The sequence below is a fragment of the Caretta caretta genome, chromosome 13, assembly GCF_965140235.1.
Source record: "Caretta caretta isolate rCarCar2 chromosome 13, rCarCar1.hap1, whole genome shotgun sequence".
Lineage (NCBI taxonomy): Eukaryota > Metazoa > Chordata > Testudines > Cheloniidae > Caretta > Caretta caretta.
In genome coordinates this window covers 32,442,508-32,458,074 of record NC_134218.1, presented here as the reverse complement: position 1 = coordinate 32,458,074, position 15,567 = coordinate 32,442,508, and the positions used below count along the sequence as shown (strand labels likewise).

Genomic DNA, 15,567 nt, shown 5'->3' with positions numbered 1-15,567 from the left:
GGACTCTGGGGGAGCCTCCTCTCTGTGAGCAGCCCGTCTGCAGGACACACAGCTCCCACAGCTTCCACCTTCCTGGGTCTGACCTCGGAGCATCCAGCATCCTCTGCCCCTCCGTGCGCTTCCCCCAGCAAGTCCGCCCAGGCAGGTTCCTGGGGAAGCCAGAGGGTCCTGCCCCCCAACTCCGCAGTCAAACGTGACTCTTAGCCAGCCAGTAAAACAGAGGTTTATTAGATGACAGGAACACGGTCTACAACAGAGCTTGTAGGTACAGAGAACAGGACCCCTCAGCCGGGTCCATTTTGGGGGGTCAGTGAGCCAGACAACCAAGTCTGCCCTTCACTCCATGTCCCCAGGCAGCCCCAAACTGAAACTCTCTCCAGCCGCCCCTCCTCTGGGCTTTGTCCCTTTCCCGGGCCAGGCGGTCACTTGATTCCTTTGTTCTCCTACCCTTTAGCTCTCACCTTGCGGGGGGGAAGGGCCCAGGCCATCAGTTGCCAGAAGATAGAGTGTAGGACATTTGTGTGCACTGGCCCTTTGCTCTGCAACAATATATCCCCTTAGCCCACCACCTAGAGACTTAAGAAATGCATAGGGGAAACTGAGGCACCCCTACAGTATTCAGAGGAAACATTAAGAAAGGTCCCACTTCGTCACACTGGGTTTGGGACGCGCACATGCACCCAAACAACATCTCCCATGCTGCACCATGGCCAGGGACTACCACGATTCTCTGCCTGCCCTTCCCAAGAGGAAGACCACAGTGTGCCACGGGAGACACAGTCAAACCCAAAGGTGAGCGGGAGCACAAGCCATCTGAATGCCAGCTCCTGGGAGGCACCGCAGCAGCATCCCCAAGTCAAATATTGTGGTTTTTCAGCTGAATTCTTTCCATTTTTGGACTTTTTTTTGCTAATTCCATTTCCACTGAAAAAAACCCAAATTTTCCGAAGAACACCGAGACGGAAATGAAGGCTCCCGTCATGTGCATTACATTGCCCACGTCAAGGCCCAGTTTTCATCCGAGTGACCGCTCCAGCCTGAGCACCGCCTGTGCCATCCCTGCTGCCTTCCCGCGGGGGCTGACGTACCGGCTGCTCTCGAAGGCTCGGGCTGCTCAGCGGCACCACCGCCTTCGGTCACTGTGCAGCAGAGCCAGCAACACAGGCGGGGAGAGCCAGAGGCACAGACCCACCCTTCCCAGGGCACTGACTGCTGGCCCCAGTCACACCCAGCCTTGGCTCACCCTGTCGGCGCTGGGGGCCGAGGCTGTGCACAGCCCTGTACGGGGATGCTGGGAACGTGTCAGGATCAGAGGAGGGCAGAGGAGCAGCCAAACTCCGAGGGAAGAAGGCTGTTATTGGAGATTCATAGATGGGGGGGGGGGGGGAGAGGCCATGTAAACCAGCTGCTTCCCAAAGCCCTGTCCTGCAACTGCAGTGCAAGAAAGGGTGGCAGCAGCCAGCACTGGGTGAAACTGCCAGTTCCTGGCACACATCCCAGCTCAAGGGAGAGGAGCTTGGAGGCTGACTGTGGGTCTCACCTTGCCCCCCTCAGACCAATGACGCGGCAGTGTGCACTTGGCTTTGGCAAGGGCCTACCCCTCTACCTTGCCCAGCCCACCTGCAGGGTGGCAGTTGCTAGCGAGTATGTGAATGGCTTTGGGGCTCATTAGGTGGGGGTGGCTACAGGTCCCTTGGATGGCGCAAGCTGCTTTGGAGGCAGGGTTTCCCCAGCTGAGTCCTGGGATTGTGATAGTGGGAAGAGGCGGCATGTGACGCAGGTGTATCCAAGTGCTAGATACCTAGGGGAGTGGCATAGCCACTTGGCCTCTGTGGCTTCGTCTGCTGTGAGAAAGGATATAGTGCTGGCTTGCGCCTGCAAACCGGAGCAGGGTGGGGTGGGGGTTCTCTTTTTGTCCCTTTCTTCTCTCACGTTTTAGCACTTAAATGAGGAGTGTGTGAGACAGAGCAGGTTGCAGCTTCTCTTGGAGAGCTAGGAGAGGTCCTTTCTGGCAGTGCCTCCCCTACAATCTGTCTGCAGCAGAGCCCACAGCTGCAGCAAGGACCCCAGCATCTCTTCTTCACACATGTGCAGCTGAACTCAGCTGTCTACGGGTCTTTGACAGGTCCAAACACCAAGGTGGGAGGGGAGCTAGGAGCAGAACTAGGCATGGGGTGGGGGGGGGGGATGTTAAGATAGGAAACTCTTAGGTTCAGACTCTGGTAATCTCCCTGGCAGTGAGATGTACTCAGCTGGGGAACAAGCTCTCTGGGAAATGGAGGAAGATGGAGCCACTTGTTCCCTGTGGCTCATTGTACCGGGACACTTCAACAGCTGTGCAGATAATTCCTCTGACACAATGGGCAAACCCACCTCTCCACCCAGGTCCCACACCACTGGATTCTGGAACAGCAAACACAGTCATACCCTAGACTGGACCCTGGGCCTGGAAGTGGACATAGAAAACACGAGGAAAGTGCCATCACTTGGCACATTTAAGACTAGACTGAAAAAAGCCAGCCGTGACTCTTGTCCCCTAACCTTCAATGGCTGGATTAGATGGGATCCTAGGGGCCTTTTCCACACCAGGGTAGAGGTGGGCTTGGAAAGGAGGCTGGAGAGAGAAACTGGAACATTCCTTCCTTCTGTGAGACCCAGTAGTGGACAGTCAGTATTTACTGGTGACTGGGTCACACCCCAGAAGCTCATGGCCTCAGCACTGTTCCAGAGCTTCTAGCAAAGAATGGAGCAATTCTCTGAACCTTCTCCAGTTCAGAGAGCACCAGCCCTGCAGGAGAGGCTTGCTCGTGGTGCCGGGTGAGTGCTGGCTAAACTCTTGGAGAGGAGGGAGCTGAACCCAGGACGATCCCCAGTTTAGATGCACTTGTTTCCAGGGATTCTGGGGTAACCACTTTAACTTCCAAACAGTAGAGCTGGAGTACAGGTAGCGAAGGTTGTCGTGACTGGAGCACAGGGAGTGAAGGGTACGTGCTGTTCAGGAAAGACAGAACTTAAAGGCAAAGGAGGTGGAGTAGCATTGTATGGTAATGGTGAGGCAGACTGTAAAGAAATTAGAAGTGATGGAATGGATGAGTCAGTTTGGGTCAGAATCACTTTGGGGGAATAAAGATAACACAGGCTCCACTGGGACAGTGCTTGGGGTCTGCTACAGACCCCAGGATACAATCTGAATATGGATAGAGACCTCTTTAATATTTTTAATGAAATAAATACCACTGGGAATTGTGTGATTATGGGAGACTTTAATTTTCCAGATCTAGACTGGAGGATAAGTGGTAGGCCCAGATTTTCCTGGATGTGATAGATGAAAGATTTCTTCAGACTGAATCAACAAGTGATGATGCCATTTTAAATTTAGTATTGGCGAGTAGTGAGGACCTCGTAGAAGAACAGGCTGTAGAGGATAATCTCGGTTTGAGTCATGAGCTAATTCAGTTTAAACTGAATGGAAGGATCAACAAATATAGGTCTGCAACTAGGGTCTTTGATTTCAAAAGAACTAAATTTAAAAAATTAAGGGAAGTAGTTATGGAAGTGGACTGGACTGAAGAACTCAAGGATCTGAATGTGGAGGAAGCTTGGAATTAATTTAAGTCGAAGTTGCAGAACCTATCTGAAGCCTGAATCCCAAGCAAGGGGAAAAATTTGTAGGGAAGGGTTGCCGACCAAATGGGATGAACAAGCATCTCAAACAGGTAAAAGAAAGCAGAAATCCTACAAGGAATGGAAGATGGGATGGATCAGCAAGGAAAGCTACCTCTTGGAGATCAGAAAATGTAAGGAAAAAGTGAGAACTGCAAAAAGCCAAGTAGAGCTGGACCTTGCAAAGGAAATTAACACCAATCGTAAAAGGTTCTATAGCCATATAAATAAAAGAAATTAAACAAGGAAAGAAGAAGTGGAACCGCTAAGTACTGAGGAAGGAATGGAGATTAAAGATAATCTAGGCATGGCCCAACACCTAAACAAATACTTTGCCTCAGTTTTAATAAGGGTAATGAAGAGTTTAGGGGTAGTAGCAGGGTGGCTAATGGGAATGGGGAGACAGAAGCAGAAATCACCACATCCAAGGTGTAAGTCAAATTCAAACAGTTTAATGGGACCAAATCATGGGGCCTGGACAATCTCCACCCAAGAATATTAAAGGAACTGGCACATCAATTTGCAAGCCCAATAATAACCATTTTAATTGACTCCATAAACTCAGGAGCAGTATCCTATGACTAGAAAATTGATAATATAGTACCTATTTTTTTAAAAGGGAAAAAAGTGATCCACAAAACTACAGGCCTGTTAGTTTGGAAGGTCTTGGAACAAACTTTGAAAGAGAAAGGAATTAAGGACATAGAGGTGAACCGTAATTGGAATGGAATAGAACCTGGTTTCACAAAAGGTAGATTGCATTAGACCAACCTGATCTTCTTTGAGAAGATAACTGATATTTTAGACAAAGGAAATGCAGATCTAATCTACCTGGATTTCAGTAAGGCATTTGATACAGTTTCACCTGGAAAATTATGAGTTAAATTGGAGAAGATGGGATTAATATGAGAATTGAAAGGTAAGGAACTGGTTAAAGGGGAGGGTACAATGGGTCATGCTGAAAGGTGAACTGTCAGGCTCGAGGGAGGTCACTAATGGAGTTCCTCAGGGATCAGTCTTGGAACCAATCTTATTTAACATTTTCATTTATGACCATGGCACAGTGGGAGTGCACTAATAAAACTAGCAGATGACACAAAGTTGTGAGGTATTGCCAATATGGAGGAGGACCAGAATATCATACAAGAAGATCTGGAGGACGTTGAAAACTGGAGTAATAAAAATGGGATGAAATATGATAGTGCAAAGTCATGCATTTAGGGACTAACAAGAAGGATTTTTGCTTTAAGTTGAGGACATATCAGTTAGAAGTGACAGAGGAAGAGAAAGAGCTGGGTGTACTGGTTGATCACAGGATGACTATGAACTGCCAGTGTGATGTGGCTGCATTAGCCTGTAAAAAAGGCTAATGCAGTCCCATAATGCATCAGGTGAGGTATTTCCAGTAGAGACAGGGAAATGTTAGTACCATTATACAAGTCACTGGTGAGAACTCCTCTGGAATAGTGTGTGCAATTCTGGTGTCCCATGTTTAAGAAAGATTAATTCAAATTGGGACAGGTGCAGAAAAGTGCTACTTGGAGGATCAGAGGATTGATGCCTTATGAGAGGAGACTCAAAGAGCTTGGCTTGTTCAGTCAGACCAGAAGAAGGCTGAAGGGAGATATGATTGTGCTCTATAAATACATCAGAAGGGCAAATACCAGGGAGGGGGAGGAGTTATTTAAGTTAAGGGCTAATGATGGCACCAGAACAAATGACTATAAACTGGCCATCAATAAGTTTAGGGTTCCAGTTAGACAAAGGTTTCTAATCAACAGGAGAGAAGTTCTGGAACAGCCTTCCAAGGGGAGCAGTGCAGACAAAAAACCTAACTGGTTTTAAGACTGAGCTTGATAAGTTTATGGAGGGGGTGGGATGATGGGACTGCCTACGATGGCATGTCGCCGATCTGCGACTGCTAGCAGCAAATATCTCCAGTAGCTGGTGATGGGACACTAGGTGGGGTGGGTTCTGAGTTACTTCGGAGAATTCTTTCCAAGGTGTCTGGCTGGTGGGTCTTGTCCCCATGCTCAGGATCTAACTGATCACCACATTTGGGGGTTGGGAACGAATTTTCCCCCAGGTCAGATTGGCAGAGACCCTGGGGTTTTTTGCTTTCCTCTGTAATGGGGGGAACGGGTCACTTGCAGGTTTAAACGAGTGTAAATGGTGGATTCTCTGTACCTTTAAGTCTTTAAATCATGATTTGAGGACGCCAGTAACTCAGCCAGAGAGGTCTATTACTGGAGTGGGTGGGTGAGGGTCTGTGGCCTGTGATGTGCAGGAGGTCTGACTAGATGATCACAATGGTCCCTTCTGGTCTTAAGGTCTATGAGCTCTCTCCTGTCACATGCCCCTGGCCACTGGGAACACTGATCAGCGTTTTTCTGTCCCCACACAGCTCCGCCGGTGATTCCAGTGGTGGCAGCGTTAGTGGAAAGAGGGCTCTGAACAGGGTGTCAAAGTGGCTGCCCAGCTGAATGACTGGTTCAAATGGGAGAGTGGAAAGAAGCCTGTTTTGGGCAGCTCCCTGGCTGGCATAGTGGACAGGTTTGACTGGAATGGGGCTTGGGACTTGTTTGAACCTGAGTTAACTCACGTTAATTGGGAGGAGAGTGGATGTTAACCTGGACACTAGGGCTGAGTGTGGAACAGACATCTGTGGTGTGTCTAGAGTGGCATTTACTATCCAGTTAATCAGCCGTCAGTTATCCCGTGTTAAAACAGGCCCCAAACTCTGGTGTCCCTAAAGTGGCATTCTCCCAGCTTTGGCCACTCCCAGCCAGTACCATGCAGTGAGCGCCTCACTGCTCTGCGGGAGCCAGCACACTGAACAGCTGGAGCTGAAAGCAGGACTCAAAGACACCCAATAGGATACTTGATTGCAATTCAGGAGACAGGCAAAGACCTGACCCCTCCAAGCCCTGCTCTGGGCCCCGTGGGCAGAACCACATGCTGTGGGCCTGAAGGTGAGAGTCACAAGGCACAAGAGATGAAACAGCACAAGCTTGCCAAGTGTGTTCTCTGCAGGAAGCCTGCTGAAAACAGGGAGTCTGGGGGATCTGCACTTCGAGCAGCTGAGATGCTCTTTCTTCTGTCAGCCATCCAGGTCCTATTCACTCAGCACATGAACAAACGATGCTGGGAAGACGCCTTTCCTGTGGGGCTGCCCTTCAACCCAGCCGCTCTGTGAAGAGAAAAGCCAGCAAAGGCTTAGTCAGCTGGGGCTCTTCCATGGGGTTGGGTAGCCAGTGGAAAGGAACTGACTAATGACTGCAAGCCATTCCTAAACCAGCCCAGGCAGGGCCCAGCCATTCCAATCTCTGCACTCGCCAACTCCCCGGAGAACAAGGGCAGGTTCTGGGCAGGTGACGAGGTTCCCAGCAAGCTTGCATTAGTTGCTCTATTCTTTCCTGCAGATGGTCTTGTGCGCGGATCTCGAATCTGGGCCCCTGGGTCCCCAGGCAGTGCCCAGTCCACAGCCACTACCCAGCAGCTCACCTGAGCCACTGTAGAAGGCAACCAACGAAGCTCTGCTCACAAAGGGCTCTGCCTCCGAAGCTCCTGATTGGGGGAAATGCCCAGCCCCAGGGATGGCTGGGGAGCTCTGTTTAGACCAGAAAGGGACAGGACGTTGTCTGAGCAACTAGAAGAATCCCTGGCTGCTGCTACTACTAATATGGACCCTGCCTGCTTGCAGGACTCCTGGCTCCTGCTTGCCTCCCTGTGGCTGCCATCCTCATCCCAGACCCCCGTCTATTCCCAGTACCTGCTTTCCGGCCTCACTCCGCATCCCTGCTCCTCTGCCCGTCCCCGATGCTGACTCCAGCTTCGACCCGTGGCATGGCGCCTGACTCTAGCCACGAGCCTGACCACCCACACCCCAGTCATTACAGGATCCAGGGCACGGCCATCCCGGGTTCCAGCTAGGGTTGCCAACTGTCTTATCACACAAACCCAAACACTCTTCCCCCGCCCCCTTCCCTGAGGTCCCACCCTTGCCCTGCCCCTTGACCAAGGCCCCGCCCCGCGCACTCCATCCCCCATCCCTCCGTCGCTTGCTCTCCCCCACCCTCACTCACTTTCACCGGGCTGGGGCAGGGGATTGGATTGTGGGAGGGGGTGTGGGCTCTGGGTTGGGGCCAAAGGTTTTGGAGTGTGGGAGGGGACTCCGGACTGAGCCTGGGGCAGGGGCTGGGGCATGTTCCTGCAGCCCCGAGCCCCGAGAACCAACTCTGAGCACCAACTCCGCAGCTTCCATTGGCCGGGAACTGTGGCCAATGGGAGCTGCAGGGGTGGAGCCTGCCTTAGCCCCTCTGTGCCGTCAACCAGGAGCCATTGGCCACAGTTCCTGGCGGGTGCTGGGGAGGGGGACGCAACCAGAGGAAGCATTGTGGGTGCTGGGGACAGGGGTGCAGGTGCTCGGGGTGGGGAGTCATGGCCCGGGGGGGGGGGGGCATGGGTGCCGGTTGGGGGTTGGTGGGGCTCAAGCAGGCTCCCTACCCAGCTCCTGGGAAGTGGCGGCCCCAGCTCCACGTGCTGCCTCTGCTCCGCTCCAAGCCATGGTTCTGCAGCTCCCATTGGCTGGGAACCGTGGCCAATGAGAGCTGCCAGGGTGGTGCCTGCAGGCAGAGGCAGCAAGCGGAGCTAGCAGCTGAGGTTAGCACTGGCCCCAATCCCAAGCCCTGAGCCCCCACACACCCAAACTCCTGCTGTGGGGGGCAGAGGGGCCCTGAGACTGCCCCAGTGGCAGCCAGTGCGAATGACCCGGCAGCTGCCCAAGCTGCTCAGGTGGCTCCTGGGCCAGCCGCAAGGGGATGCTGCAGAAGTCACGGAGGTCACGGAAAGCCACGGAACCCATGACTTCCGTGACCTCTGTGACAAACACAGAGCCTTAGTTATGATTTACTGAATATGATTATCCTATCTGTATGCATGTATTATTTTGGAATCTGAAGTTACGAATATTGTCTATGCATCTATTAAAATGTGTTTACACCTGGGGAATGCAATCAGTCTAGATGGCCGGCTGGGAAGGGCCATTAGGGAGAACGGTAGGTCTTAGAAGATGCTAATCTCCCACTGGGGAGCCTTCCTGGGAAGCCTTCCTGAGGATGCTGCAAACAGCCTCTGAGTCATGGTTGCGGTGGCCCAAAAGGGACATGTGACCATGTCACCTGGTACTGGACTCCATGATAAAACTAGTGTTTTTCCATTGACCAGGCATGGGAATCAAACTGGGAGACAAAGGATTCACGCCATATGCAAAAACCATTTAAGGTAGGGGAGTGACATAATCATGGTTCGTTCTTCACTGATTCCCCGCCCAAGAAAGAGGACTGAACTAGGGGAGAAGGGCTGAATCCAGGCTAGAGGGTTGTCTAGCCTGTGAAAGGAATAACTGGAGTCTGAAGCTGCAAGCAAGTGCAGCTTGCCTTCAAGAATCTCTACAATCTGTCTAAAACAACATTTATGGTGAGAATTTGTTACACACACCCAATTTCTTTAGAATATTAAGCTTAGATTGTATTTTTGTTTTATTTGCTAGGTCAGGGGTCGGCAACCTTTCAGAAGTGGTGTGCTGAGTCTTCCTTTATTCACTCGAATTTAAGGTTTTGCGTGCCAGTAATACATTTTAATGTTTTTAGAAGGTCTCTTTCTATAAGTCTATAACATATAACTAAACTATTGTTGTATATAAAGTAAATAAGGTTTTAAAAATGTTTCAGAAGCTTCATTTAAAATTAAATTAAAATGCAGAGCCCCCCGGACCGGTGGCCAGGACCCAGGCAGCGTGAGTGCCACTGGAAATCAGCTCGCGTGCCGCCTTCGGCACGCGTGCCATAGGTTGCCTACCCCTGTGCTAGGTAATCTGCTTTGATTTGTTTGCTATCCCTTATAATCACTTACAGTCTATCTTTTGTAGTTAATAAGCTTGTTTTGTCTAAAGCCAGTGGGTGGAAATCATAACTGTGGGGCAGAAAGCTGTGTATATTCCTCTCCACATTGAGGGAGAATTTCGTGAGCTTATGTTGTACAGATCTCTGTGCAGTGGAAGACTGCATAATTTTGGGTTTACCCTCTAGAGGGGGGTGTGCACTTGAGTACTGGGCAGTACCTTAGCTGAGCCTTCCCATGCAGAGCTGATCTCAGCATCTGTGGGGATCTGCAGCTGGGTGTGTCCCTACCTGTATCTGTACTGGTAAACTGCAGTCTGAAGCCTGAGGGAGGGCTTGGCAGGCTGCAGAGCAGTACAGTGTTAAGGATACCCAGGCTGGTGGGTCAGGCGGGCTCAGTGGTACCCCAGTCCCAGGTAGCACCCCGGAGAGAGGGGAGTGGGGATTACACAATTATATATTTTTAATAAAATGGTGACATTTGTATTGTTTGTCTTGGAAGAACCAGCCAGAAGTTAGATTTCTAGATGTTCAGTAGAGATGGGACACAACTGGTTTCCAATATGCTAATGTTTGCATAGCGCAAGTTTGCATAGCGCAAGTTTGGATAGTGCAACAGTGGAACCAGAAGTGCTGAAGGAGAGTAGGGTGTGACAGGAGCAAGCGGATTAACAGGTATCAGTGCAAGAGGCAGAGGGGAAGAGAGCGCAAATGGGCGAGCACATCAGAGTGGAGAGTCCAGAGGGCTGAGTGCAGAGCTCCAGAGATCAACAAGGCAGGAGTGGGGTTGCTCAGCTCTAACCAGGAGACCATGAAAAAAACAGGACAGCACTCCAGGGGAGGCAAGGGAGGAAGGCAGCTTGGCTAAGAGTCTGGGAGCTGTGGCTAGGGAGGGGTTTGGCGCGCAGGTCAAGGGGACATCAGCATGTACACTGGAACCCGCAGTGCTGTACTACAGTGTAGGCTGATACTTACCCACCAATTGTGGTCCTCCTCTTCGTCCACGATGATGGTCTCTCCCACATGGAAGGTCAGCTCGTCCTCACGGTCAGCCTGACAGTCAAACAGTGCTCGGACCCGGAAAAAGCGTGGTTTACTCTGAAAATCAGGAGGGGAGAACGTCATCAAGCCTGGATCCCTTTGTCCAATGCGTCCTGCACCATGCTCTTTGGTAGACACAAACAAATGCAGCCTGAATGCAGGGGCATTTTGGTCCCCAAGCCCCCGTGCACTCAGGGCAGGAGAGAATCCCCTCCAGGCACACGGGTGAGGGCACCAACCAGCATGGGAGCCCTGCACAGGGCAGGTGAGTGAGGGGCATGCCACGGGGCCGCAGGGGATCAGGCTGGGAGAATGCGGGGGGGGGGGGGGAGGGGAGGCGAGTGCTGGGTGGCTGTGGGTGCTTTGGGAGCTCTGGAGTGGGTGGTGAAGGGCTGCAGGGGTCCAGATGCTGGAGACTGTGTAGTATGGCTCTGGCAGCTCCCTATCTGCGGTGTTCTTCCATATAGTTGACAACTTTCTAATTTATGAAAACTGGACCCCCTGCCCCTCCTCTTTCCCCCCAAGGCCCCAGCCCCTGTCCTGCCTCTTCCCCAGGGCCCTGCCTCTTCCCTCGAGGCCCTGCCCCTGCTCCACCTCTTCCGTTGACGCCCCAGCCCCTGCTTGCTCCTCTTCCCCACCATGGCTCACTGCTCTACCCCCTCCCCCTTCCTCGTTGCTTGATCCTCTCCACCTCTCTCCCCTGCCCCCCACAGCTGGGCTCCCTGGCTGGGACAGGAGCTGCAGCCTGATGGCTGCCTGCCCACCAGATGCAGTGGGAGGCGGCCCCGGCTGAGCAGCGGCTGGCATGGGTTGATGGCCCAGCACCTCCTTCCCTCCTGAGGTAACTGGACTTTTGGTGTCTGGTCAGTAAATCTGACTGGACACTGCTAGGTCCCCTTTTCGACCGGACTTTACAGTCGAAAACCAGACACCTGGAAACCCTCTAATCTTCCTGGAGACAGCAAGCCCTGTGTCCTTGTTTATTTGCTTCCCTGCGGGCTTTTGCGGGGAGGGGGGCTTGTGTGGAGCTCTCCTGGGGGCAGGGAGCCTGGGGGAAGGGTTGGTGCTAGTCATGATGCCAAGGGAGAGCTGGGAGAGTGAGGCAGAGGCTCTGACCTCCACAGGGCCCCAGCGACAGGGCACCCCCAGGAGGCTGAGGGCCTGATCTGCAGCATGCAATCTTCACCATGCACTGTGTGTACCTCCCGCCCGTGCCCACGCCTGTGTCTGCCCGGGCAGAGGAGCTGACATGTCCCCGGGAACGCACGCTCACCCACTCTGCATGTGCTCTCAGGGGAAGGGAGCCGGCCAGATGTACAAGGCCCCCAGTCCCTCCCTTCAGAAATCAGGCCCTGTGGAACTGCTGGCCGCAGGGCAGCCTGCTCCAGCTGTGTGGGGATGAGAGGGACTGCGCACCTAGGGACTCGGGCTAGCCTCTGCTCCCCATGGTGTTCTGCGAATGCCTCCGCAGGGGGAGGGCTCCATGCCTGCAATCAGCTCCTGCCACTTCCATGTGATGCTCTGCTGCCCTCTGAGCCTGCCGCGAGGCTGAGCCCTGTCCGTGGCCGGGGTGCCAGCGTGCAGCACTGGAGTTTGAAGGGGGGCACTTTTGCCAACATTACAACCAAATATAGAGAGAAAAGGCCGGTGAGGAAGTGGGATCTGAGCGTGACATCCCAGACCAGAGCACCTACCAGGGTGTCCCTACTTGGGAGACGGGGCAGCACGTCCTGTACTGGGCCAGGGCCTCCACCTGGGTCTTGCGAGGTCCACGGCAGCCCGTGGCGTCTTCCTTTGCTGGAGCCAGCCTCAAAGAGCGTTTCCACTGTCTCCAGGGCAGCTAGGACACCAGCAGAACAGTCACCAACTCCCTCTCTTCACAGGCAATCAGCACCACCCCCAGGGCAGCACCGCACTGTGCCAGCCAGGCCCCCTCACTACCCTGGGCAGCTGGCTGGGCAAAGGAGGGAGACAGAACAGCTGGGCTGGGGCAAGACGGCAGAGGGCAGTGGGGCTGGGGTTAGATGGCAGAAAGCTGGGCGAGGGGAGGGATGGCAGAGGGGCTGTGGGAGAGGTAGGGTGGCAGAGCGGTTTGGGGAGGGGTGGGGAAGTGGAGGGTGGCAGTACTGGGCGAGGGGAGGGATGGTGGAGGGGCTGCGGGACGAGGTTGGGGAGGGGTGAGATGGCAGAGGGTGGGGAGGGGGTTGGAGAGGGGTGGAATGGGGCAGGCAGCTGGGCTAGGCAGGCAGTGGCTCCAAAGTGAGTGGCGCAAGGGCAGGGAGCTGGGCCCGATGTGGCAGGCCGCGGGTAGGTTCTGGTAGCCAAGCAGGGCTCAAGTCATCCTTACCAGGCTGTGCCATGTCCTTGGTGGAGGAGTGGCTGGTGACCTGGTGGGATCCGGTGCTAAGGGAAGCCGCAGAGAAGAGCTGGTCACTCAGACAGGATGAGGATGGGTGGGGTGCGGAATGGGGCCCTAGGTACCCTGCACTCTTGAGGCACGTATCGGTGGGCAGCAGATCTCAGGTGGGCCCCAAGGCTCCGTGGGATTGCCTTGCTGGCTGCTGACTGCCAGCCAGCCCCACGGGCAGGCAGAGCCGCAGAGGAGTATGACACTAGCTGGGTGATGGGCTTGGCCCGGGGTCTTTCTCCAGTGGTGGAGGCAGCCCCTCCAGGAGCCCCACTGCACCCAGCAGGCCACAAGGCACTCCAGAGAGCCAGCCATGCTGCAGCCTCCTGGACGGCAGCCTGGGGCTCCTGCCATGGGGAAGCGGAGAGGAGGTGAGAGGGCAAAACCTCGCCCGCACCTCGCCATAGTGCCACAGCCACCAGCCCTCCCGCAGGAAGGGGCCATTGTACAGGGCAGCTGGCCAGACACGCCCATGCCAGGGCACTGAGATATGGTATTTAGTGACAGCACCCAGTGCCATTGCCAGGGGTCCCAGTCCTGGAACAGCAGCCCTGGGAGACAATGGCTGCAGACAGCAGCGTCCCCCTGCCCCCTACCCACCTCTTGCAGGGCCTTCTGTTGGGCACCAGGCACGATCAGGGCACTCACCTCCCCCGAACACTGCCATGCCCCCAGCTGGGCAAGGAGCTCCCTCCAGAGAGCCCCAGACCCAGGAATCCTGCCCCACAGAGCCCCCCCGGCCCCTCTGCCTACATAACCCCACCGAACAGAGCTCCCCAGCCCCTCTGCCTAGGTAACCCTGCCCCACAGAGCTCCCTGGCTCTTCTGCCCAGGTAACCCTGCCCCACAGAGCCCCCCCACAGCCTCCCTGCCCAGGTTACCCTGACCCACAGAGAGGCCTTCTGCCCAGGGAGCTCTCCCAGAGGCCCTGCATAGCTCGTCCCAGGTTCACGGGGCTTGTAGTGACTAGGCCCCAGCTCTCTCAGCTTCATGCAAACTCAGGCCGAGGCTAAGGGGTGCCAGGGCCTTGCCCCTCAGTGAGCTCAGCCATGGGGAGTTACCTCAGTCTCCTGGGAGGGGCTCCTGCTGCAGAATGGCCTTTGGGAGGTGAGAAGGATCCAGAATCTGACCGGGAGAAGGGAAATGGCCTGAGCAATGGAGAAGCAGGTGGTGTGTTGCTCACAGGTGGTGCCTTCTTGGCAGTTGCTGACCCACCCCCGATGGACAATGTGCACAGAGAAGCCATGCTCTGTCGCACCCCACACCCGCTCAGCACCGGGGACACCCTCCCGGGCATGGGGCAAGCGTTCAGCTACTGCCATAGCATTCCTAAGAGCGGAGCTGGGCCGGGGAACAGGCCTGGCCCAGAGCTGGGAGCTATGTACCCTTCACCAGCCAGGACAGCCAGGGATTCCCAGGTGCAGACGCTTTGCACTTGGATCACATGCGGCTCTGAGGCTCAGTACGTTCCCGCATGCCCCACAGGCCTGGCCAAGGAGCCTCAGAGCCCCAGGGAAGGGAACAATCCAGGGTGAAGGGCTGGAGCAGGGCTAGTCCCTGGCAGCTGCACAGTTCAGTCTGCTGCCTTCTGGGGATCCTCTCCATCCCTGTGCTCTCTGGCCTTCGGGGCGGTGGGTACATCTCCCAGGATTCAACAGGAAGGGCCAGACCCTGCAATCCCAGGGAGCTTGACATGCCCACCAGGCCAGGACTGATAGGAACGGTGTCTACCTTGGGCAGGGCTGGATCCCAAGGGCAATGGAGACAGAACAAGTGTCCTCAGCTCCCCGAGCTGCTTCCCCACAGAGCCCCATCCTACTGGCCAGTCCCTTACCTGGAGCCAGGCTGCCGTGGCTGGGCTGCATGAGGCTGAGCGGCACCCAGGGCACAGGATCCGATGAGGTTCGTTTGTGCCTCATGCTCAGAGGTAGCAACAGGATCTTCCTTACTCCAGAGTCCACAGCACTGGCAGGAGGAGCGGGCAGGGGCACGTGGGGAGCTACACAAAACCAACAGCAAGTCTGGCAGTGAGAGGAGAGGGAGGGGGACACGTACAGGGAGGGGGCTACTGACAGCTTTGGTGGACAGGGCCTCAGCTGGTGTACATCCGAGTAGCTACATGGACATTAACATAGCAAGGCTGATTTATACCCGCTGAGGATCTGGCCTGAGGTGGGCAAAAAAATGTATTGCATGGATAGCTACTCATGCTGCCCCTTGTACCTGGGGGGCTGCCCTGCCTCAGCCCCTGAGACGTCACTGTGCCGTCCACATCCTGGGGGGCTGCCCCGCCTCAACCCCTGAGATATCACTGCGCCATCCACATCCTGGGGGGGCTGCCCCTCCTCAGCCCCTTAGACGTCACTGCGCCGTCCACATCCTGGGGGGGCTGCCCCTCCTCAGCCCCTTAGATGTCACTGCGCCGTCCACATCCTGGGGGGCTGCCCCGTCTCAGACCCTGAGACGTCACTGCATCCCGTACACGGAGAAAAACTGAAGACATTTCCTCACAGACATTTGCTGTAGGCAGATTGGTCTGGGCCTGGCTGCTTTGAT

At 54.8% G+C, this 15,567-nt stretch overlaps 1 protein-coding gene across 2 annotated transcripts in view; it reads right to left on the bottom strand.

The window, feature by feature from the left end:
• Positions 1–207: 207 nt before the first annotated feature.
• The window catches only part of LOC125622208 (arf-GAP with SH3 domain, ANK repeat and PH domain-containing protein 2-like), a 122,150-nt gene continuing 106,790 nt past the window's right edge, over positions 208–15,567 (bottom strand). The window contains exons 23-28 of one of the 2 annotated variants that reach the window (XM_048819996.2): positions 14,846–15,010; positions 14,073–14,136; positions 12,952–13,007; positions 12,299–12,444; positions 10,539–10,661; positions 208–6,853 (exon numbers count right to left, since the gene is read on the bottom strand). In XM_048819996.2, the coding sequence (XP_048675953.1) occupies positions 6,779–6,853; positions 10,539–10,661; positions 12,299–12,444; positions 12,952–13,007; positions 14,073–14,136; positions 14,846–15,010 (629 nt within the window). In that variant the 3' untranslated portion in view covers positions 208–6,778. Of the gene's footprint in view, positions 6,854–10,538; positions 10,662–12,298; positions 12,445–12,951; positions 13,008–14,072; positions 14,160–14,845; positions 15,011–15,567 lie in introns of those variants that run through there. The other variant, XR_012664741.1, reaches the window with a different exon arrangement.